We start from the raw sequence: 26524 nt of genomic DNA on the forward strand, positions 1-26524 counted from the left end.
CTTTAACTTCTTTCCCGAGATTACTCCAGTTAACTCACAATTCACAAGAGAAACACAGATTTATGCCCAAAAAGTAAACTACTTCATACAATTATCACAAATTTACTTCAAAAGCAAAAAAGACATTAAGGTGCATTCAAAGTACCTCAAATAGGTACAGCTTCAAACTCAGACAAGGTGGGTGGCTGAACATGTGAGAATCTTGATGAAACAAACACTCCAGATGAGAAGAACCAAGGGTAAATAATTTCATTGCCAAAACCATTGCTTCAGAAGATTAAAAAAGGTTCAGGGATGCTCCCAAAGGACAGGGTGAAAAAAAAACAGAAGCCAAAAAAAGCCACCAAAAACGAACAACAACAAAAAACCCATCTCACTCTACCTAAAATAAAGTAGTCTTAAAGCTACTGCCAACTAAATCTACAGCAGCAGCAGAAGTTCAATGAGGAAGACACCTCAAAACTTAAAAATAAAACATTGATATATTGATTTTTCAGCCTATACAAGGACAAAAATAAGGAAATACAAAATGAAAATAAAACTCCAGAATAGTGGTAATTTGAACTCCCCTACTTCAGGCATTATATTCTTTGACAGAAATCTTGGTAACTGAATTCAAGTTAAAATGAGTTAAATATTTAAGCAAGCAATGTAAGTCACCCTCCACCCTACCCAGAACAAATGAACATTAAAGTGTTCCTATCTTGCCAGTTGATGCACACCAATGTAAGATGTCACTGAACGTAACCTGCCACATAACTAAAAGCAGCTCTAAAGAATTAAAAAAAAAAAAAAACAAATGCATTTACAATAATCTTCAAATAAACTCACTGGGATAATTTACAAGATCTTGTCTGCTTCAAATCAAACTAAGCACCTTAAGCTTCTCCAACAGACCAGGTGAGCTTGAAGAATGCTACCAGGAAAGTCAGTTCAAGACGCAAAGCTGAAAACTGATGAATCTGCTGAATTAATTCCCCATTACTGGGAAGCAGTAGTCTTTGGTAAGCTGAAGAAATTGCTGCCAGCATAAAGGATAGTAACTATGCAAGTTCAAAGAAACACATTTAATTGAAAAGTCACTTTTAACCGGGTTTATCAAGAATCCATTTCCACCTGTGTCATTGTCAAGAACAGTGCTATACTGCTCTAAGAAAACACCTACTGAAAATACACTTTGATTCTAAAAGGAAAAAAGCTCTCCTTTATTCTCCTGTTGTGAAGGATTCCTAAGCACAAATGGACAGCTTCTTTTTTCCTTCACTTCTCTGATGAAAGGACTGCCACAAAAACCTGTCTTGCACTAGGCTACAACCCCAACACTGCCATTCCAATAAGAAAACTAACTTGTACTTGTCTGTCTTTTAGCTTGAGTCAAGGTAGCAGTACAGCACAGTTACTACCAAAAGATGACAAGCCAGTGAAAAACTTCACCTGTGTTCTGTGATCTGTTCAGACTCATTTCCATTTCCAGAACTGTACTGTGTGACTAGCAGCAGCCTGAGTAAGGATCCAGGTTGCTTAGTAGTCTTTTTTAACAGGAGGAAAGAAAGTCCCAGAAGCAATAAAGGACAACACTGTCAAGTCACCTGCATACCTTCCCACGTCCTCATCACAGTTCTCCTTTTCATGGTAAAGTGGCAAAGCTCGTGAAGAATTGTTCATCTCTCACATCCAGTACCTGCCCATTCCTCATGGCAAAAGCCTTGACATCGTAAAAAGACTGACAGGAAGCCTGGACACTGAGTAGCCTGCACATCTCAGCAACAATTCTTTACCTACTGATTAATTCCAGACACGGCAACTGAACTGGACAAATTATTGACTAAATATTCCCTTGTGACATGTGTAAGTTCCCAAGCACAGTTCAGCCTTAGATCCAATCTCTCTTGCCCAATTTCTCTAAAAACATCAGATCCCTCAGTATGTGAACATAAGCTCTGGAAAAGAAAACAGAATGAAATGGAGTTGAAGACTACTGCTAACTCCAGCAACATATGGACTACTAGCAACATGGAATCTTAAATAGCTTTACATGGCGAGGGGAAGAAAAGGACCTAATTTGGTTGGCAGGGTCAATAGTGGAGATCAGAATCTTGGCAGATCAAGGTAAAAAGAGTGTTACAGTCCAAAAATCTATTAGTGAATATATTCCATTTCTACACAACAAGATATTGCATCCTTTTCCGCATCTGGTTTTTTCAATCAGCCCAATAATAACCAAATTAACTACACTGTGTCAGGTAGGATTTAACTACCATCAAATTTCTGATCACGTTGCTCTAGGTGAAGCCTCTTTTGTATCATAAATGTACTTTTGGGGCAAAGTGCTACAAGAACAAAAAGCTACTTAAATAATTATCGACATCATTAATGCTGGCTGCCACCAACATCAGCCTGAGCTTTTTTTACAGTTTCTCAGACAGACTATTCTTTTAATGAATCCTGCAACTTAAGTAAGACAAACGTGATTTATTTTTTATCAAAATTATTAACAGCGTCACTTAAGGATTACCTAACAGAATTATTTGCCTTAATTTTTCTGAATGCTGGTATTTTTCTGAAGTGAAGAAAATATGCATTACTGAAAGGGGTACATAGTTCAAGCAGTACAGGTAAATACAGATCACGGGCTGATTTTAGTCCTAGAATTAATGCTATTGTTTTACCACGCAGATTTTCCTTCAGCAAAAAACATATGAAGGTAAAGTCTTAACCCCATTAGAGTCAAGGCAAAGCTTCCATGGGCTGTAATGAGACTGGGATTTCACCCAAGGTGTTAAACTGTGGCTTGGGAAAGCGAATAAAAATACATCCATTATTGTAACAAGTACTTACCTGCTAGCCAGACTGAGCAATTCATGTCTATCAGCTACTGCAGATTTCTTTTCCAGTTCCCACAACATCACATTGATCAGGTATGAATTCTTAATTACAATGGGCACTTCTTCAAACATGTTTTCATAAGCGATATTTGCTTTTTTCAAACTGTGAAACAAGTTAAAAATATTTATTAAAATAACCAGTACCTGTTGTTCATTTTGTTAAACTGTTGCTCCAGCTACATTAAATAGGCAATTTGGTTAAAACTTCCCATTTCCAGAGCTCCATCTGCACGCAGAAGTCAGGTCTCTCTGTTAGAGAGCATTTGCATGGCAAAACCTCACATTTACAAAGAGTAGGAAAAGCTGCTCTACAAAAACTCTCAGAAGTCAAGCAGCTGCTTTGCTCGCTAATACATTACTTACATGAAAAAGCCTCCAGCAAAAGACTGCACTGACAGGATTAACTCTGCCCCTTCCAAAATACTTCACTACTTTCCCTGCCATCAGATTTTCTTAAATAGAAGTGAACAGTTACCGTATAACATCAAAACAGCTTTAAAGTCATAACTACTACAACAATAAACTATTTCCCCAATAGCTAAATAATTAAGAATTTTATTGATGAAAATTAGACTGACAAAACACCATGTTTCAGAACAATTAAATTCTATGGTGGATATTAAAATACAAGTTTATAGTGCACTTTTAAAAAACATAACAACTATTGTTCGTGTTTTAAAATAAAGTAGATACTGACACCTTTCATAAAATCTGGAAATAAAAGCATGATATATGTTTCTAAGTAAATATATCCTTAACTTCTCTGTATGCGTATGGAATCTTAAAAACATTTGTCTTTTTTTTTTTTTTTTGACTGAGGACCAGATTTGTTTGTTCATTATGCAAATGTTATCTTTAGACACAGAGCAATGAAGTTACTTGGTTTCTTCTCAATGAATAAAGTTTAACAAGTGTTTGTGCTTTTGCTGTTGAACACCAAGCTGTTTGGGGAATAAGGAGAAAATTCAGGCCTACATCTACTACAAGCAACTATTCTTTTGAAACAGTTAATTACCTTTTACTCGAGAAGACTGTGTCCACACGGGGGAGTTAATTTGGAATAAACACAAAAGACCAGCTATTGTAAAATACCTGTTCAATTTTCCTTCTGAAAAAAACCAGCTCAAAGACAGACCAGCTACTTCTACTTCCCTTTCTCTCCTGATTCCTCCCTTTCTTTTCTTTTTTCCTTTTAACTTTTTTTTTTAATATTTTTTTGACTCTATTCCCAGACACAGCTGCCTTTGCCATGTTCCTTAGAGCCAGCCTGTCCACCTCCAAAATGAGCCCAAGTCCCCCCACCCCTGCCCTCATTTAAGTGCCCAATGACAGACTTCTGTTCCTTCTCCATGACTCTATCAGTACCATCACACAGAACACATCCAGTTTCCCAGCACGTGCTGTTACATGAGATTTTAAAAATACTGTATTTCATCATCCCATGTACCTTCCTGCACCCAAATAATCCAGGAAGATCATCAGAAATCATTCTTCTCAATTACTTACGCTTCTGGAGAGAAGTCCTTTTCTTTGCAAACTTCCATCAGTTTGGGAGTCAACCGATACGCCTTCAGTGACAAAGACCCTTGGGCAGTCTTAATGGGATCTATAATCAAAAACAAAGGAAGAACATTAATATAAACTCCAGCTTACTTTATAATTTATAAACAGGAGGCAAAGAAATAAATAGTCGTCTTGGAAAAATAAGACAATCAACACATATTGAAATGTAAAATACAACTAAGTACAATGAGGTTGATTAATAAACATAACTTGGAGAACACAGTGGGGATAGAGAACCCTCCTACCCATAACATTATTTTCCCATTAAAGGTCTAATTCACATTTTCTATTTCTTAATGTGAACTATCCGCATAACTTATGTAACAGCGACCTCATTTAAATAAATATTTTCCCCTCTAGTCATTATGCAGTAAATCAAAATATTCGTTAAACAGCATTTTAAAGAAAATAGTATTTCTGAGCAGCAATAAGCTAATTCAGATCAAGTTGCCCTGCTGCTCGGTGCACAGCGATGTAACTGGTATATAAAATGCTTAATTTTGCCGTGACACACTATACTGAATGTAGGGGGAAATTTTCTAAACAAACTGTTACATTCCTAGGACAAAGAAGCTTAACACTTACTGCATGATAATGGCTGAATCATGCCAACATTAGAATAAAAGCTGTGTTAACATTCATGTTGTCTGAAACTTAACGCAGTAAAACTTTTAGCAATCGGTGATAAAATAAAAACCAAAATAGACTGAAACAAGTGGAAAATTCATCAAGGTCTGATGATGCAATGTTTCCAGCCAATATAAGTATACTTTAACAACTTGTTCTTTACTGTAATCCAATTGTTAACATACTGAAACAATTTTGGGGCAGCTCATAAGATTGATCGTATTCATTAGTATTTTTTCTGACAGATACTCAGGACGTTACATTTACTTCTCAGCTGGAAACTATATGCAAGTCTGCCAGATATGGCAAACTGTGAGTGTTTGGGGAGGGGGAGGCTATAAAGCTGTTAAATTGCCTACGGTTCTGATACAGCACAGAACATCTGGTCTGGAGAGCTTGAGGAAACACCATTAAATAGGCAGAAAAGAAAAAAATCTTTGTGCTAAGAAACAGTCCAGGTTTTGTATGCTTCTGTCAGAGGTATAAAAAAAACTTGGCAATTCGTGTCATGATTGGTCAGTCACGTACAGAGCCAGACACGCTAGCAATCGGGGTTTGTTAGACATCTGGTCGAGTTCCACCAGCCCCTCTGACGAGGGAGGGGAGATGAAGGAATAAAAATGAAGCAGCTACTCCAGCATTCCAAAACGTACACATCAGGGCTCTGATAGCAAGAAAAATAAACAGAAAGAAGGAAACCCTGTCTAGACTTAGCTGCTGCTGAGGCTGCCGTAGACACAGGGTTGGTATTTACTTGAAAAGGCCTGCCAGGCTACTCTTACAGGCAAAAGACAGAATACAAAAATAGTAGTAATAATATTAAGAGGGGAAAAGAATAATAAAGGAAACCTCATACTAACCGTAAATGAGAACTACAGACTCCTCAATTGCGTGCTGGTAACTGAACTGGGAGTCCAGGAGGGCACGGGTGACAAAAGAGCCATAGTATGTGGACTGGTACCAGCCAACATGAAGATGATCAATGTTTACGTGGCGAAGGCTCCGCATCATTTCCATCTGGTATTGAACTGGATTAAATAAAAATTATGTTTAGAAAGTAAACTTACACAATTTGTACTATTTCTAGAGAGCATTTAATATTCAATGACTAAATTGTACTACTTCTTTTCATTGGTTTTTTCTTTCATTCACTGCATAGAAGTGTGCTCCTGCACTAATTAGACTATCTGCAGGAAAATACAGGGCTTCCTCAGAAAGTAAGACTAGCCTAAGCAAGCAGACTTTCTTTTTTCAGCTGGACTTAATTGCTAAAGCGATCAACAAACTGTTACGTCTCATTTGCAGTGCATATTACTTGCTCATTCATAAAAAATCACAGATACCAGGTTTCATTAACCAGTAGTAATTTACCATTTTATAACAAAATAAATAGTGATTTAAATCACAGTACTGCTAGGAATTAGATAATATTCCTTTAGATCCAAAAATCATCTAATGCAAATACAAAATAGGAAAGAACTTTGTGTGCTCTTCACAGTTTAGAACTACATTTTCAGTACTACAGTTTGAGGCACCCACTATAGCTGTCAGACAAATTTAATTGCATTTATCTTCGACTTTTTAACAGTGTTTCTTTCATATATGTATATGCAATATATATAAAGATAGAGAGATAAGTATTATACATAACATACATACAGAGCGTGTTATCTTAGCAGAGAAAGGTTGATTTTTTGATTTGTATTTTTTTAAACCCACAGCTGTAATGTTTTATTGTGTCCGTGAACAAATTCTATTTCTACCAAACGCCTCATTCAGACAGATTACCATGATGGAAGAGCAATGCTTAATGTTTAAGCAATGTTTAACATGCTCCGATCGAGCAGATCCACACACCTTATCGCCTATCAGACCTTCTAGACAGACACTGCCTGCTGACTGTATATGAGGGGGCTGATTTCTGTGTGCCAGTGCTCACAGCCAAACGATAGGCAATCAGATGCAACAGCACTACATGATCCTTCAGTTTTATCTGCTGCTCCAAATTCACAAAAACAACTCCATCCTATGCACTTATTTCTGCGTTGTTGTTTTTTTTTTTCCCATGGGCTCTCCTTGCGCAGATGAAAATATGACATTCATTATAAAAGAAAGCCACATAAATTAATTAGAGAATAGAACGTGCTAAGTGTTCAGAACCCACTTTATATCATTTCCAGAATAAAAAACAATTACATCCTTTTAAGATATGAGGAGACGTTTCTCAAGAACGGACACATTTTCCAACTTATCACACACAAAGCACAAACTAAATTCTGCAGTCTGCTAACCCTTTTAAATTACATGTCTTAAGCAATCTACATACGTTTGTATAAGCACTTGCAGACTTCTTCCATCAGCATACGTTGGTGCCTGCATTCTATTTCATGATGCCTTGATATAAATGACTTACAATTTGCGTTTCACCCAGGACACCAACAATAACCTAGCACCCCACAGCTAACACAGCAAAACCATCCAGGTTCAGTCTGAAATGCCACACGCACCTATGCAGAAAGGCCCGCGCCACGGGGCTGCCACTGCACCGCGGCACATCTAAAGGTGTCACTGCTTCCCAGGACAGCCAGCTAACTGGAACCGATCTAACAGTTCCTTTACAGTCACTACCAACACCTTTCCCCTCGCCAGACTGAAATAAAATAAACGTTAATCCCCTTTTCATTGCATAACTTCCAGAAATACAGGACAGCTTCAGGAATCCTCCTTATTCAGCAGCCCCCGCTGTTCAGCAGGTAGCGTCTCAAGACATTTCCCACTTTTCTAACAAAAACAAAGTCAAGATCTAGCTTGTCAGAAAAGCACAGTCCTTACATTTAAAGGTTTGGTCGGCTTTTTTCCTTTTCTCCTGCTTTTTACAATTAAAACATACAGAACACAATTCTTTTCCAAAATTGCAAGGCAGCTGCTATGACCACAATTTTAAATAGAAAAAGCGTACGATACATTCAATAAATGTGGAAAATGTAGATAGAATGGGCTATTTTGGTTTAATGGAAGTTTTTTAAAAAAACTTGCGTAGAAAGCAAGTAAGACTTGCTTTTGACATGACTTGCAAAGACATGAAATTACGGTTAAATCCTCTCTAGCTAGATGAAGTCATGAAAAAGAAAAAACAGAAAGAGATTTTCAAAAGCAGTTGAAGGAGAGGAAATATTTTTTTTTAAATGAAAATAGAGGAGGATTTTTAGACTGTTGATCTACAGTGCTAATTGCAGTGCTGATTTTCTTCAAATCGAAGACGTAGTCAAAGTTGAAGTGGCCATGAAGCGATAGAAAAAAAGTATTTTCTACACAGATTCCTTTGAAATCATACGGTAAAACCCATTCCAGTATTTTCTCCTTTAAGAGATTTTAAGGAGATGTTAAAGACAGGGAACACCCAAGGAAAACATCCAGATCTTGTAAATCTGAATAAAGGTATGTTATGCTCTTACAAGTGTAAGTGCAACCCAAAAATTATGTTGGAGGACTTCTTGTCTTAAACACAGCATCGTGTAACTGAATGTGAGAGACATCACGTAGAAGAAAGGCCTCACTGAAAAGCATCCAGATTTCAAGTCAGCAGTTCCTCCTCTCATGACTGTTAGCAGTTAGATGATAATGAAGGCAATAGCGGAAAAATCTCAAAGAACCAATAAAGCATCAATAGCTAACATCTCTGCCTTGGGAAAACAACTGCAGAAATTAAAACACGATGCAGTTCCCACCAGAGAGAAATGGAAACTCTTTTAACCAAACATACATGTTTTATAACGTGTATTAGCAGCTAGATAGCTCCAAGAGCTGCCAACTTGCACAAATGTGTAACAGTCCCTAAGTTGCTTTTGCTGATATCATTACTGCCATTTCTTCACATCTTTTGCCCACTCTACAAAGCATCATGTATTTAACTAGAAGTCAAGTACAAACTAGGGAAGAGCTTTCTTCTATCCAGTCCTCACTCTGCTATGACTTGGGGAAGTCAAGCACTTTGACAAGAAGTTCACTGTTTCAAACCATAACGTTTGGAAATGTGGGTGCCCTCCAAGTCTAAGAATGCCCGGAGCTTAAATGAGCAAGGAAAAGGGCCAAGCATTGGTCAAGTCAGACCAGAATGCAACGAAGTTTGCATTTTTAAGCAAATTATTTGCTCAGAAGCTTCCTTACGATGAGGTAAGCTATCAGACATGTCTGCACTTCATGCTTTTTGCATTAAAAATGCACCCACTGCACCTCTACCTCCTAAACACTTGGCAGGAATGGATTTTTTGAACAGACGACCTTTTTCACTGTCGTTGAAATACATATTTCCTCTAAAATTACAGTTAGTTTTTCACTTGCTTGCAAAGAAATTAAACGGGGAAGCAGGAAGGAAGAAAATAAAATAAGGCAGCTAGTAAGCATTATAATTAATTTAAAGCAAAAAAAAAAAAAGAAAGCAAAACTGTCCAGTATGGGTGCTTTGCTTGAATCTGAGTGATACTTGTCTGTACAAACAAAATCCTGAAAATTAACTGAAAATAGAAACATAAAAGAGTATTGCAGGTATTCAGTGGATATTCCTTGATTTAAACTAAATTTTAACAAAATTATCATAAAAGAATAAAGGAAATACTCAAATAACATCAACATTTGCTTCTTTTCCAAAAATCAACAACACTGGAAACTATCTAACATTTTACACACATATCCTCAAGGTTAACAACAAGGAAATAACATACACAAATTCATATAATAGATCAGATACAATACCAAGAACTGAACACTGACGTGGTGACCCATTTAACATTAGGGACAACTCAGCCAGAGTTGGCAAATTCACATTCTGCTTGAAATAACAGCATATTTCCCAAACTCTTCTGAAACAAGTGTTCCTGTAACAGCCTCATACATGATGCAAGTCTATTCAACACTCCAAAATGATATTATTTTCTCTATAAACAATTCATTAAAATCCAGCCCTTATGAGGTCACATACCAATGTACATGTTGCCAAAAGTCAGTTCTGAAATAGTTACTGTCAGATGAGACGTATGTCAAGCTGGCCACACTCACGCTACTGGTAATTGTTACAATGTGAAATACTGATCAAAGATGACCCAGAACCAACACATCTGATGGTACCTTAGATGTGTAGGGTCTCAGTTTCCAAAACACTCTTTAAAGTTTCTACATGTTAAGAAGTCTGCCTTGAAGAGTGGCAACGGACATGTCTCTGAAGTGGAAGAACTCGGGACCAATGCTGTGGGCTGGTCTGCCATCCTTGCTCATCCACTGCTCTTCACAGCGTGGCACTACCAAAGAAACCAGCAACCACTAACATCTGCATAAGCCTGCATTTCACAATTAAGTGTCTGCCTTGCCTTGCATTCAGCAAATTGGTCCTTCAACTACAAACTTGAGAAGAAATTATATGCGTCTCTTCATGAGAGCACATCAAACAATTTCAAGAGCAATTTAGAGGCAGCTCACCCCCAGGACTCCCCCAAGGACTGCCCAGACCACCTGAGGATGAATATTATTTTCTTGCTGGACTTCGGACAATCAGAAGACAGAAACTAAAGCCTATCAAAAGCCACAGTAACCAGCTCCTGCTCTAACACATATCTGGATTTAACTGACAACACAGACATAGCCAATTTTAGTTATTCTGGTCAAATTATATTGAAAACCAGCCAAAACATCCTTTTTACAGCACCACTACTAACGTGCAATATTTTTAGGGCAATTAATTGGTATCTTTTGAAGTGCTACCCTGTGGCAGCAAGCATACTAAACAAGTGCTATACTCTACATGGTACTTTTTAGCAGCACAAAAAAATTCTGTTTTTTCCTATACATATTAAACTTTGCCAAACCACATGTATGCATCACACAGTATCTTCAATGACTAAAACAAGCTAGCAGATGCTAGTTCAAGGAACTAGTATATGCATTTGAAAAGAAGGAAAATTGATTTATTTAATGTAATTAAGCTCAGAGAATTATGGAGACAACAGATTATTTTTTTCCTTCCACACATACAAACCCAATTAATTGCCTAAAAAACTATGAATCATAAAGACTGCATCTATTGATAACACAAATTTTGAAAATGCAAGCATAATTACCACCACAACCAACTTATTCTTGTTAAAAATATGAAGGATGGGCAAGGAGAACCAAGAAAACAGTTAATTCTAGTGATAGCAGTACATTACTACAGCCTTTAGACACCACTGAAACATATTTTAAGCTTAAGACTGCAACACATGTGCATGTATTTGCAGATTTTTATCTATATCCAACTTCCAACTTCTCCCAAGACAAACGCACGAGTAACTCAACAATTCACCTATTCAGGGTGAAAAAAATTAAAAGTAAATATTGCCTTCCTCAATAATATTCATTTCCTCCTCTGAAATATCAAATCGGTTGCAAAACAGTACTCCATTTTATGAATTTTTGCTACAGTGGGCTGAAAGCACCTGATCTCCTCTAAACTTGGAAGCTAAGCAGACCAGGACCTGTGAATATCTATTTGGGAAAAAATCACCTGAGAACAGGCAAAAGTCCAGGAGTCATAGTCAATCAAAAGACCACAAAAACAAAAATGAGTCAAAAGGCTGAATTCAACTTCATTTTAGTTGCCATAATCCAGGATGAAAAAAATTGGGGGCAGAAAACGCATGTCCAAAATGGATTAAGTTTTTCTAAAGGAATTGCTACCTTTTAGTAAGTCAGCAACCCAGGTAGAAAAATTGCATGCTATTATAACACATGCTTTCCCAAGGCTGCTTTTTTTCTTTTTTTTTTTTTCTTAGTGGAGATCATGGGACAAATTGAAGTTAAAATCCGTAGCAATCATCTCCATTTGTGTTACTGATGCTCTGTAAATTGTCTTCTGAAAAGGTGATTATTACAGAAATGGAAGATTTGATAGTGTCTTAACACTTTCTGAAGCCAAAAGGCCTTCAACTTTATAAATAAGAAGGGGTGACACAAAAAGGGAAAACTTTTTAATACTGCTACTGCTAATTGTGTAAGCTCAGCAAGCAGCTTTATCTTTAATGCCAGTTACAATCAGAATCATTAAGCTTGGAAAAGACCATTAAGGTGACGTAGTCCAACCACCATGCCCACTAAACCACATCCCCTCAGTGCCACATCTACCCCACGCACGGCGGTGTGCGTGACAGGGCAATGGGAAAGCAGCGAATGGAAGCACGCCACTTCCTGCACATGTGCTGGCACGCACCCAGCGCTCGCTGTCAGGAAACATGGAACTCCAGCCTCAGCATATAACCACCAAATAAGGAGGAAATCAAACTCATCAAGCTATCGAATCATTTCATTAGAACGTAAGTGAATACTCAAATAAGCCTTTGAAAAGCTAAGTAAGTCTTACTGACCGCACAATTAACTGCAATTCAAGATAATGGAAATTCACGGTATTTTTGAACAAGTACATTGGAACCTCATGAGGAACCTTGAAGAAATGGGCAGGACTGTCAAGGTGACTTCCAAAATTGTCTCTTGAAGTGTGCAACAGTATTCTAAAGGATAAAAGCAACACAGTACTTCCCAAAATACTGCAACAATTGTCTTAAATTAGAAGAACAGTCTTTTAAAATCATTTTTAATGCTGAATGACACTCAAAACTAACATTTTGAAGTTAAAGATGAAATTAAGCAATGCAAATTCCACTGTTTTGTTGACAATGATCCCTAAGAAAGAACTGTCAAACAACAAATGCAATACATTTTAAAGGTTTTCTGCCATATAGCTGGAGTAGTTTTCTGGGCACGTACATATGTAACAAACAACGTCTTCACAATACTGTACAAACACTCATCACTTAATCTTCAATCTCTTTCTTCAAGGCTGATAAACATTCTCAGTATTTTAAGTATTAATAGTTTAGTACTAATATTTTTTGTACACTGGTAGAAGATGCATTTTAAACAAGATTAAAATCTTCATAAAGAAAAAAAGTTCCAATCAGCAACTACATTGTCATGAAAGCAGTAAATTATGGTAAGAACTGCCATCCGGACAGCCTGATTCTTGCTTTCCTTGTAGAAGGAAAATAAGATGGCATCTCATTTCCTAATAAAAATCAAACTCCTAATGAAAGCATTTTCTACCATAAATGCATTCCCCACCAGCTTCAGCACCTTGAAGCCTTTAGATATACAATTTTAGTGCAGTGAAAATGATTCTAGGTGCTAAAATGCAAAATATGATTGAAAAGTATAAAAATATCTATGTTAGCTATTAGGTGGAAGTTTTTCACACAGAGGATGGTAATGCACTGGAACAGGTTGCCCAAGAGGTTGTGGATGCCCCCATCCCTGGAGGCGTTCAATGCCAGGCTGGATGTGGCTCTGGGCAGCCTGGTCTAGACATTGGCGACCCTGCCTGCGGTAGGGGGGTATTTGAAACTAGATGATATTTGAAGTCCTTTTCAACCCAGGCCATTCTATGATTCTATGAAAAGAAGCCAGCGTGGTCAAAAACAAGTCTTGTTGCTGGATATAGTAATTTGCTATTCAACTGATCACCTCCTTTAAAAAAATTATACTTTTTTAAGAGACCAAATTCCCAAAATATTCTCTATCAGTCATTGATTTTTTCTTGTTTACTCATTACAAAATATTAGCAATGTACCTACCATAGTGCTAATGAGCTACAAAGAAAGTAAGAACACAGCAGGACAAGAAAGTATGGTGAGAATCTAATTCCTTCCCTGCATAACCAAACTGATTTAATGGATATGATCCAATACATACTTATGAAACTCTCTTTTACAAAAATGCTCTCAGTTCTTACTAATTTGTTATGTATTTATATATTTAATATATTCATTAAAATACTGGAAATGTTTGAAGATTAATGAATTACATAGTCATTTCCTTTAAAAAAAAACAACAACAAATTTTCACATCCAAAAATTTGAGAGGAGAATCAGAACAATGTAGTGGAAAAAACTTAACAATTTGCTGCATTTTGAAAATCCATAGCGTTACACAATACGCATCACAAGCAAGTCTCATTTTGTTAAGAACTTTTCAGTAAGAAAATTGATTGTGACTTCACCTAAGAGATTTGGAGGCTTTCAAATCCCTCCACTTCTCTTTGTAAAGAAAAAAGATTCTGTGTTCTTGTAGAATTTGTTATTTTGTTTAACTTGTATCATTTTGAACCATTTTTTGCATTGCAAAAGCATGGCAAGAGAGAAGGGGCATCTCCAGCAGCTTGCTTACAGCCAAAACACCCTTCTCATTTTACCAGATACAATGAAGCAAGTGGTTTTCTGATGGCTTGGTATTAAATATCCACACATCTTGTTTTGAAGAATCCCTCACACTGTTTTCAAGCTCGCAAAATGCGGTCCAAACACTGAAGCAGACATCACACTCACAAAATAATTTTCATGGGTTGTCCTTACAGTAAATCACAGCTTACCAAAAGAAAATTCATTGCTACAGACTGTTTCTTCAGTTGGAAATTACACAAGCTATTTGTTTTCCACGACCGCCATCAGCCCATAATGCAGGGATAACACTGTTAAAACATTTGGCAGGGAGGATAAGTCAAGAAAAGTTCTAATTTCTGGCAAAGCATAGGAAGAATGTGGCTGCTACCCCCCTAAGCACATGTCTTTTGAATCAAAATTACACAAGTATCTAGCTTTCAAATGTGTTAAGCACACTTGGAAGAAAAGACAAGCTGCCTCAGGCTTACAGCGTCTTCCACTGGGAGCCCATTGGCACAGCACAGGAACCCACCGGGTGCCAGGCCAGAAACAGTTAACAGGTACGGGAAGAAAGAAGAGACCCCACACAACCCCAAATTTCACATTCACTGTACAAAGCCTACTGGTTTTATACAGCCCAGGTGCTGTTAGTCACCAATTAAACAGTAGTAAAATGCTGCATTCATTTCTTTCTTTACAGTCAGCACTTAACTCTCACCCCTCATTTAAAGTAGTAACAGGGAACTCTGTGTAATACCTCAATAAACAGCGTCACAAGGATGTTTCGGTAGGTCTCTTACAACACTGACACCTCTTTGTAACACATCCCATACAGCATGTGGCCATTCAGTTGTCCATGATGCAGAGGACTAAGATATCCCACTCAGCTGTGAAAGCACTAGTTAAGGATACCTTAGCTTGGATCCCAGCTGTCCTGCTGCGCTCATCTCTGTCAAGTCCTGAAGCCACGACCAGCATACCGGTCATCCACACACCATGAGCCGAACCCAAACAAGATACAAAAACACCTCTCCACTACGAGATGTGGGGCCACGCACTATGAGATAAAATTAATCAATCCCTTTCACTTGCCATCCCTGCCACAATGCTCTTCTTCAGCCTGTACACAGAAAGCTCTGAGAAGGACTCAGAGCAGTTTCCCTGCTCGTTCACCGCTTGAGCTTCAGACCCAGTGACTACACAGAAGATAATGGGTAATTACCCATTGATAGCGGGTGATGTAGTTGAATGAATCTGAATTTTAAAGAGTTCTTTAAAACTAGGGGAAAAAAAATGCCAAACTTTACCATGCACAAGAACTCTTAACACGCATGTTTCTGAAAGGCTAACGGAACAACTCCTCCAGCTAAGTATTTCTATAAATGAAATGAAATTCTTGTGTTGCATATGTGGAAGCTGTAGATCCAGACTTAGCTGATGCCTAATGAGAGCCAGAACTGAAAGTATGAAATTACTGCCTTTTTTTTTTTTAATATACTAAAATATTCATAAGGGATACACATTACATTGGTATTTTATTGTAGCACACTGGTTATCAAGAGTTGTTCTCAATTCTCTCTTAAGATAGGTTTTAAGAGCAACACGAAGGAAATTGATTGTAGGTGGGTTGAAGAATGAAAGACTCTGATTAACATCTAGAGAGATTTGAAAAAATGAACATTTTGGAGTATTGGAGAGTGTTCTAATAATTGTGAAGGAATTTGCCTGGAAGTCTTCTAAGCAGCTCTGGATAGACCATAAGACATTTTCACATCTCATGAAATCTTCTACAATTTTAGTAAGCCTTGCCTGCCAACAGGCACAGCACAATGATTTTGGACGTTGTTGGCTGTACCAAAAAACAGCAGGTGAAATCAAGTTCTGGCAGAGGCAATCCCTCTTGCCTGTAGAAATCAGCCTCCACAGATTGCCAGTCAAACAACATTATGTAAATGTCAACACAACAGGCAAAAGCATCAGCAGCAAAGCGGAGATAAAAAACACCACTTAATGACCATGGCTGAAGAAAAGCCTAAGTGATGAGTAATAGGACATTCCAACCAGAAAAATGTCATCCAGAACAGACAGCATCCAAATTTTTAAACACGCATCATCCCATACAGCTAACCACTAAGAAAACAACATGTTAAAGAATTTTGAAGCTAACCAATTGAAGAAGCCTATTTTGCTTCTTCAGGTGAAACTATGTTCTTATGTCAACTCCAACACTGATGTTTGAGAAACACATCACTGCCACAATAGCTATTCATTAGGCAGCACGTGCAACATTTAGCTAGTGAAACAGTCTTATTGCACTCAACATTTAAGAAGTTTATGTTATCAGGCATAACAGTGAAGATTTCTAAACAACTCCAATAGAATGTTTTAACACAGGATCAGCAAACCTATGGGTGCCCAGGAAAGCCAGCAGGCAGACTCCTGAAAGGAACACTGACACTTGAGAATGACCCCATTTTGATGTGAGAACAAGACAGCCAGATTTTTCCAGCTCCACAGTGCCGTTTTACAAGAACACACATGATTTAACACATAAAAACCACTGAAGTACTTAGGTAAGATTCTATGATTCTATAGCTAGCATTGTTTAGTCTTCAGAAGCTTTCCACACAGATGTGGAGAAAGTAAAACCCGGTATGACTAACTGACATTTCAACTGACCACAGCACATCCAGCCCAACCGTTCTGTTGCATTACCATTCCCCAAAACCACTAAGTTACCTCATATTTTTCTATCAGACTTCTAATTTTGTCTTGGACACTGAATAGTAAACTGTCACAGGTCCTGTTTTCTTCCCAAGGAAATTGGATTCCTCATCACCACTTGCTGCTTCACTGTTATCACTTGTGTGTATACACACGTGTACACACAAAGAGGAAGAAGGAGAGAATATACAAAAAACTGTACTTCAACATGGATTACTTATGCTATTCACTTTGGTTTAATATCACCATGTTCATATATACATGTGGAAAAAGGGCATTGTAAAGCAAGTAATTTACTAAATACCTTATGCCTTGACTTAAATTAAAAACAAAAACATAACAAAAAATTAAGACATAAAAATGAATCTATTACTATTACACCTAGGTTCAACAGTAAGTAATTAAAAGACCACTGCCCAGTAATAAACAAGACAGAAGCCTCACTGCATGAGTTCATTTGCAGCATTACAAAGCTCACAGTTTCATAGCACTGCTCAGATAATAAACCAACAGTTAGGACATTTAGAACACGGTAACTCAGTATTACAAGAGAACTCCATTTCCCAGCATAGTTTTGCAATATATAGAAGGCTTAACACTGCAAGGTATGTGCTGAATGTCACTAACAGTGACATTACTCAGTGGAGGTTCCAACGTTCAGGCTAACACTAGCAGTACCCTATTGTCAGTGTGAAGCCTTCGATGCTCCCCCAAACAAACAATGAGTTCAGAATGTTACAGACCATGCAGAAAAGCTTCAAATGGTCTTTTCCATAGGGAAGTGAGAGGAACAATAAAAACAGGAGTGGCTGGATATTTGAGGTAAAAGGCAGTCATGCCTCTTCACAAGCAGCCTTGGGCATCTGACAACTTGAGACCATAGACTATATTTAGATGCAACAATTTCTTAATAATTAAAAAAAAAAAAGATCCTCAACAGTTTAAGAATATTTAATGCATTTTATGCAGCAAATAAAACTCCTGGATTTTAGATTGAATTATAAGACAGAGAGTTAGGATGAATTTCTCTCCTTTCTAGGGCCGTAACATCATACAGCAGAATTCAGCAAACCAAAGCTAATACTTCAGCAACATAACACTTGCAACTTTTATATCTAAGTGTGCCTTGTTCTTTTAAAGTAGCCAAAAACTAGACTCACACCCTGTTTAAACAGGCAGAAAAAGTACTCTGTGCCAAGGAGGAAGTTATAAACTTAAAGTAGGTTTTGTGCACGGGAAACTCAAGTTGGGAAGTATTTAGGGCAGATCCACAACAACCAGTACTTTAACAAGTAAGACAAAAAGCACAGGGTAATTTCAGAACTAGGGGCAGGAGGTTGCAGTTCCGCTACTGATCAGCTGATGGGCTCATCAATGAGTACATAATAAATCAATTCTTTCAAATCCTGCCTCTCTTCTGAAGATGTTAAGCTCTTGGGACAGCATTCACCATTTATTCTAAATGCAGCCAAAGGGCAAAACGGCCCAGTTTGAGGAAAAGATAAATCACTGCATCACCTAATGGTATCTATACTTTCCAGACTGCCAAATTGTCTTCGTAACGGGAGTATATTTACAAGCCTAAACTATATTTGGATTTTTAAAAAGCATATCACGATTGGTATGGAGGGGAAGATCATGCCTGATCAATCTAGTGGCCTTCTATGATGGAGTGATGCATTGGTAGACAAAGGGAAGGCATCTCATGTCATCTACCTGTAGTTTTGCAAGGCCTTTGACACTGTCCCCACCACATCATTGTCTCTACATTGGAGAGATATGGATTTGAAGGGTAGAGTATCTGGTGGATAAGGAATTGATTGAAAGGTCACAGCCAGAGGGTTGTGGTCAATGGATGTATGCTCAGATGGAGACTGGTGACGTGCAATGTCTCCCAGGGTCTGTCTTGGGACTGGTACTCTTTAATATAGAATCACATAATGGCTTGAGTTGAAAGTGACCTCAAAAATCATCTAGTGCCAAAGGTCCTGCCACAGACAGGTTTGCCAACCACAAGATCAGACTGCCCAGGAACCCACCAAGATCAGCCTCGAATGCCTCCAGGGATGGGGCAACATCTTCACCAGTGACACAGACGATGGGATCAAGTGGCCCATCAGCAAGTTGGCTGATGACATCAAGCTGAGTAGCATAGTTGATAGAGCAGAAGGCAGGGATACCATCCAAAGGGAACTTGCTAAACACAAAAGGTAGGCCTATGCAAAGTTCAACAAAGCAAAGTGCAAGGTTTTGCACTTGGGTCAGGGTAATCCCAGATATGAATACCGACTAGGAAAAAAACTCCTTGAGAGTAGCCCTGCAGAGAAGGACTTACAGGTCTTGGCAGATGAAAAACTTAACATGAGCCAGCAATGTGCGCTTGCAGCCCAGAAGACGAAAAGTATCCTGGGCTGCATCAGAAGAGGGGTGGCCAGAAGGCAAAGGAGATGATTGTCCCTATCTACTCCACCTTCTTGAGGTGCCATCTGGAGTACTGCATCCAGGTCTGAGGCAACACAGGAAATACACGGGGCTTTTGGAGAGGTCCAGAGGAGAGCCACAAAGATGATCAGAGGGCTGGAGTACCTTTCCTGTGAAGACAGGCTGAAAGAGCAGGGCTTATTCAGTCTGGTGGAGAGAAGGCTGCATGGAGACTTAATTACAACCTTCCAAAATTTAAAGGGAGTTTATAAGCAAGAGGGAAATCAACATTTTACATGGGTAGGTAGTGGTAGGAAAAGGAAAAATGGCTTTAAAGTAAAAGAAGTAAGATTTATATTAGACACCAGGTGAAAATTATTCACTGAGAGTGCTGAGGTACTGGAACAGGTTGCCCAGAGAAGTTGTGAACGGCCCATTCACAGAGGTGTTCAAGGTCAGGTTGGATGGGGCTCTGAGCAATCTGATCTGTTACTTGACCTAGCCACTGGCAACTCTGCCTACAGCAGGGGGGCTGGAACCTGATGATCTTTGAGGTCCCTCTTCCAATCCAAGCCATTCTATGATTCTGTGAATACAGATCAAACAGACTCTAAATAAAAGATACCATAATGATGAGGCCTGCAGAGCTGCTCTAAAAGAATCCGTGGAGTCTTCATTTTTGGAGATCATCATGAGGACAAAACCCTGAGTAACCGCCCTACAGTTGACTGTGCTTTGAGCATGGAACTTGAAAGAAAGACTGCTGGACATCCCTTTCAATCTCAGCTATTCACTGAATCTGTGATTGGACCTTACTAAGTTTGAACCCTTTTAAGAGACAGAAGGGAAAAAATTAAATAAATAGAACACAAAATGCTAATCCAAGTCACAAAGAAGTGGCCAAGATCACAAAAGCTCAGTTACACACTACAGAAAAAATATGGCGATCCAAGTTTGGTTTGAGTAAAAGACATACTTTTACAAACAACCAACCATATTGTGAAAGTTCAAAGAGGATATTTTCTGTTTCAAAAGCAGTTATTTTCCTTATACGTTCAACTTTTTGTTAGTTATTGAAAACGTTAAAAGCAATTATGCAGAGCCCTATATAATTCTCAAAGGATTCAGACAAAATGCTTTTTCAAATGCAAGCATGACACTATTCACAATAGGTACAAAATCCCCGGTTAACAGCCACACATTATATTTATTTTATTCACCCTCAATGACTGTCAAAGATGTTAACAGAAACTGTTTCAAAAAAAATTAACACGGGTAAACCAGTCCAAAAATATTTTGTTTCGCAAACTGCATTTAGATTTGGGAACTGCAGTTCAGTGCGGTGGGCAAACATGAAAATACAGAACTGTCAGAGGACAGATAGGAAACAAAGACTGACTAACACTGAACTGCAATGTCAAGAGAACTTGAAAGGAGAGGCCTAGAGAATTCATTTTGTTCAACAGATAAGGGAAAAAGGCAGAAAGAAATATACTATAAAAAATGTTAAAGCATCTCAGTACACTGACCATGAGCTCCACTGTTTAAAATTGCATTTAAGTCAAGAAAATGGAGGGATATTGTTACAGCTATCAATGGCAATGGCAGTAAATTCCCTTGAAAAATAATATTACAGCCAGAATAAAATCTAGATAAACTGCTGAATATCCTTTCTCTGCAAAACATTACAAAGAAAGCTATTTTCTGAAGTAATTCACTGAAAAATGAACATTTACACATGTCACAGATATATACACATATCAGAAAGCAGCTCAGAATAAGGAAGTTTTATGAGACAAACTGCAGTAACTGAAGGATCTGGAAAGGTGATAATTCAGTAAAAATAAGCTCAACTTCTGTTTAATTGAAATAATTACTTTAAAATTCCCCATTTCGTTTATTTTTATGCAACACAATCATAATACCCAGAGCTAGCAGGAAATATGCAATCCTCATCAAACACTTTCTCTGCCTCAGAAGAAAGTGATGTTTATACCGTTCTCAAAGTCTCCAAACACCTACTCAAAAACTGCAATTTGTGTTTCTAACACCTCCTCCATATTTTATCATAAGAATATACTCAAATGGACTGCCAAAAAAAAAGTCCTTTCTGTAGGAAGACAGAGACTAACAGCTTTGCTTGTTGGAGAGCACTGTCAGAAAGCTTGTGCTATGTGGGCAGAGCCCTTTGCTATACAACTCTGACTGGTCAACAGCGTAACAAAGAGATCTTTTCTGCATAGTAAATTAATTCAGTTTTTGTTCAAGTTTAACAGTCACAATTCTGTAAATAACTTTTCTTGATTATCAGTAGCAGGGTCTGGGAAACCACAGCCCACCCCTCAGGAAGGAAGGACTGCCTGTGAAGAACAGCCCCAACACAGTCCTGCAAGTCAGGAGCACACAGTAAACAGGCCAGTGTAGAAACGTATTGCAAACTCGCAATGAGAGAGCTGAGTCCATGAGATTTTTAGGCAGCTGAGTAAGTTTGCAGTACTGGTTCAGTGTTCAAACTGAACATTTGCCTGTTCCACCACCATCTCTTAAAGCAGAAATGAAACCTGGTCTCTTCTCTTTCCAACACCTTAATCTTACAACTCACGTGGCAATGAGTCTGTTCTCAAGACTCGTTTCCCTGGAGGTTACATTGGATGCACCAGAAGGAACAGGAGCACTGCCCTAGGTGTGAAGATACACTAATCAGCTTTTAAACCAGACTTCCAAATTCTGTTTTGGGGAGCAATTGCTGATCCCATCACACTAGCTCTGGCTGCCAGCTGTTGTTTTAAAAGACAGCTATAAATACATAAATTACTCTCCTAGTATTAATTTTTCCAGGGAGGCCGTTGTAGCTGTTAAAGAAAGGTTTTATAACTAAATTTAAAGGAAAAAGACACACAGTCACAAATGAGGGATTCACAAACAAGAGATTACATCCAGAGAATGGTCTATTGTTAGGATCTGCTTCATGTTACACAAGAGCTCACAAACTCTCAATCCGAAGTGTTACAGAAATGACTCCCTTGTACTTCTCATTTCAAGGACAAGAGCAGTAAAGAATTGTTGTTTTCCAAAGCTGCATTTCAAGACATGAATTACACTTCATCTTTCTTGATTTTGCTAAGTCGGACACCACGTTATTACTATTTTTAATCCACAGGAGCTCATATTCAGATCTATAGAAGAGAATCAAGGAATGTACCTTGTTCCAATTTACGTTCTAGTTGAAGTTGACTAATAATTCGGTCTGCTAGTTCATTAAATTTGCAAATGGGATATCTCCTTTACAGGGATCTAAAACTGTGATGGAAGTAAAGACAGAAGGCAGAGAAAGAGCAAGTCTCTTGTGAGCAAAGCTCCCAAGTATGCCTGGTTAAGAAAATTGCTACATGAACTTTATAGGCTTGCTGTCCCTACAGTTTTCACTGGTAAAGCCTTCCAAAATTTGGGTTTGCTATACTCTTGAAAAACAAGGCAGGAGTTCCAAGTATTTCATTAACAGACACTGAACAGACAGCAGCTTTAGGACCACCTCATAACTCACACATGGCGAGGAAGGCACATGGTCTAAGTATACGAGCAGGTGCAAGAACACACAAGCTGAATTTCTGCCCTCCAGTTCATTGCTGGGCAGTGACCATTGTGCAGTGAGCCACAGAAACATCCCAAAGATGAGTTTTCTTCTGCCACTACCAACTGAAGGTGTCTCTACTTGAAATTCTAAGTTATTACTATAATGCTGAGGTTTCCCCAACTAGAAGATTTTCAACTCTAAACAAATTTTACCAAATATGTAAGATATTAGACTGAATTAACTATTTATACAAAAATATAGAAGTAGACCGAGTTTTCACAAACAAAACCTGCTCTGTTTACTGTTACATTATGTTTACAAGTACACTTAGTGTAAAAAAGATTGGATCAATACAAGAAATAAGGCATCTTGACAGAATACGGTTTAAAAGAAATATATATTTAATATGATACATTATAATGCTTCTTCAGGTTGTGAAAGGGTTCCTTTACCTCCAAATGTTCATAACATGTTTAAAATACATTCTGAATTTTGATTTCTCACAGTGTTTGATATAAAAAAAACCAAACCAGAAGGTTGCCCTAAAGATAAATGAAACATCTGGTGAAACATGTAATAAGCTGCAGGCTCACATCTGCTACTGAAGTTAGTATTCCCGCACCATAGCTACAAGCTCTATGCAAAGCTCTACAAGAATAACTGAGAACAGGGAGGATTATAAGGAACACATTCCTCAATCTAAATTGATATTTCCTCTTCCATCTGAATCAACACTGTGCTTCCATATGTACGCATTAGCGTCCAGCGCTAAACCTCAGTGGAAAATTATTGCTAAAAGTAAAGTTCACATTTAAAATTATATATTCTAGAGTGTCTCAGGCAGTTTTTACACATCTGCAACAACCCAGCCATATGTATGACTGCCGATACACATGCATGCAGTTTTATCTTGTCACATACATAATGTTATCTCATTTTCTCTAGCCTTAGGCTACAAGTAAACTTTCAACAATTAGCTCTTTCACACACCTCTGTGTAACCAAACTTATTTTAAAAAGCCAAGAGTAGACAGCAAGAAGCACTGTAAGTGTAATCGTATAAAATAGAAGCCTCGAGGATTTTCAAACAGTAACTGATAAAATTGAATGTAAGATATTTCCTAAGAAATAAACTATGTGTAACTCACATTCTTGTTTCTATAAGAAGGTTGCTCAATATTTATCTTTTTTTACCCATTCACTCCTAAACTTTCAATTTCTTCCATAAACAACCATTGCAAAGTGTTTACATTTAATGCCAACATAAAATGCTTTGTATTTGTGACATTTTTAAAAGACCCTTTTGTGCCACGGAGAGTTTAGAAAAAGACAGATATCTGCACAGCAGGGAAAAAAACCACTTACATTTTGCAACAGCTGTGAAAGATCAGTCCTCTGGAGTAACTGAAATCAACGGCAAACTGAGAAGTGTTTAGGAAATAAAATGTTTCCATCACCTCATACTATCATTCACTTCCATTAGTACTGATGAAAGAGAGACTGCATTTTACACAGTGTTATAGATGGTAGGAACATTACTGGCAGTGGAAACACAGCTTGGTCACTAAACAATTCAAACATCAAACTTGGGACAATAATCTGAAGAATAAATACTCTAGTGGGCATTTTGTTAACTTAACTTAGACGATGAAGAAATGACATCCAGACCCAAACTCATCTTTTCTGGATAAAAATTTTGTACTAGCATTGAAAGTGATTAAAAAGTTTAAAGCCAACACAGGTACACCAACACTTTTCCACTGATCAGACCACATGATAACACAAGTCAGTGCAGAAAGCTCTCTTTGTACAGGGCCCTCCTCTCCTACTTACCTTTGTGTAACAGCCTGCATTATCATAATTGAGAAATTTTACACGTACTTAACGCAAGGCAGAAGACAAAAACAAGGAACAGATGAATGTAACGTGATCAACAAGGGAAAACGGAGATTAAAAATTGGCCATGGAAGATATGAGGATAAGCCAGTAGTGTCATGACATAAATCATGCACTATCCCAAGAATCTATCATGCAGAATAGAGCTGTGATACCAAGCATACCAAATTACTAGGTGTTGATAATAGCTCATGTCCTGCTTGTTGACACCCTGCAGAAATGCGCTGAAAGGATCCAGGGGAAGAATGGATAAAGGAAGTGACCACTTTTGATAAAGAAAACCAGGAGCCAGGAGGAGGGCAGCTTGGGTTTATTTGTGGTCGTTTGTTATTCTGTTTCTTTGTTTTGTTGTTTTGTTTTTTTTTTAAAGCAAGAAAGATTCAACTTCTATTCCAAATAACAGTTGTACATCATCTACCTTCAAGTGCGTCTTTAAAACACTCTGAAGACAGGAGTGATGCAAAAGCTTTTTGTAACTAAGATCAGCTGTTACAAAAAAGTACAAATGAGAAAAACATTATTCTGACAAGGACACCCCTTTGAAATCTGTACACTGGGATCTACAAATCGTTATCTGCTTACACCACCTTGTCCTGCATAGCAGTTTGAAAGAATCTCACAGTAAGTTCCATTTAAAGATCTAACCTGTCAGTGAGCTAAAATGGAGTTCTCCCCTTAATGAGAAACACAACAGTTGCTCAAGTTGTATGCATGATTTGACAGATATATCTCCAGCTGTGATATGGTGACATTTTGCTTGAGCTTACTTTCTTAACAATGTTAACATATTATGCAGATTTTTAGCTAGGAGAAAAACAAGTCATACAAGTAATGTTTAGATCTCTTGATCATTATGCTAAAAATAAGCTTTCCACTGTGTTAGCAGACAATAAATAAATAATCCAGGAACAAAAACAATATTGTTTCACACTCCTATTTTACCAATAATAGCTGCTAAAATGTGTGGTCCCATTCTGCCTCTTCCTCCAGCTCCTTGAGCTGCATCAATCTGTTGGATTCACTCTCCACCAGATCTACAAACCAATCTCTGTCAGTTTGTGGCCACACAACCACTTGGGCTGACAGCCTGGTGCAGGATACAGCAGGGACCCCTCCTGCCCTCAGCTGTGAGACAGTATTGCATGACTTATGGAAACTCACCTGCAAGTAAACAAATCTCTCCTTCCAGAATAAGAGTGCTGTAACAAGAAACAACACCGTTCCCTCCCCCTCCCCACCCCCCCCCTTTTTTTTTTTAATACAGAAGTCAAAAACCCTTGTACTACTAAAATAACAAAGGAAGGGCAAATTACACGTTACGGTTAATTTCCCATTCTTGAAACAATCCAACTCAATCAATACACTACTGCTTCCAGGCCACAATATAAGTGCCTCTGTTACGAAAGGTTTGCTTTGCCAGGGATTTGAGCTCTGAATGACAGGCGCTTGAATTACAGAAATCTAACAGCCAGAAGACTGCTGTAAGAACACAATTAAATTAAACACTACCTACAAAGGTCTCTTTGTAACAACAGTTATTTGCTTCTGAAATGACAGTGCAATCAGTGATCTGCTCCTCCGGTAACACACAGCTTA

At 38.0% G+C, this 26524-nt stretch overlaps 1 protein-coding gene across 1 annotated transcript in view; it reads right to left on the bottom strand.

Moving 5' to 3' along the window:
• Nucleotides 1–26524, bottom strand: part of EIF3H (eukaryotic translation initiation factor 3 subunit H) — an 80820-nt gene that overhangs the window by 10646 nt on the left and 43650 nt on the right. The window contains exons 3-5 of the mRNA XM_042869920.1: nucleotides 5936–6103; nucleotides 4392–4491; nucleotides 2839–2988 (exon numbers count right to left, since the gene is read on the bottom strand). Coding sequence (XP_042725854.1) covers nucleotides 2839–2988; nucleotides 4392–4491; nucleotides 5936–6103 — 418 coding nt within the window. The remainder of the gene's footprint in view (nucleotides 1–2838; nucleotides 2989–4391; nucleotides 4492–5935; nucleotides 6104–26524) is intronic.

The sequence above is a fragment of the Lagopus leucura genome, unplaced genomic scaffold (genome assembly GCF_019238085.1).
Source record: "Lagopus leucura isolate 7727_CA_CO unplaced genomic scaffold, USGS_WTPT01 Super-Scaffold_100002, whole genome shotgun sequence".
In the NCBI taxonomy this organism is placed as follows: Eukaryota; Metazoa; Chordata; class Aves; order Galliformes; family Phasianidae; genus Lagopus; species Lagopus leucura.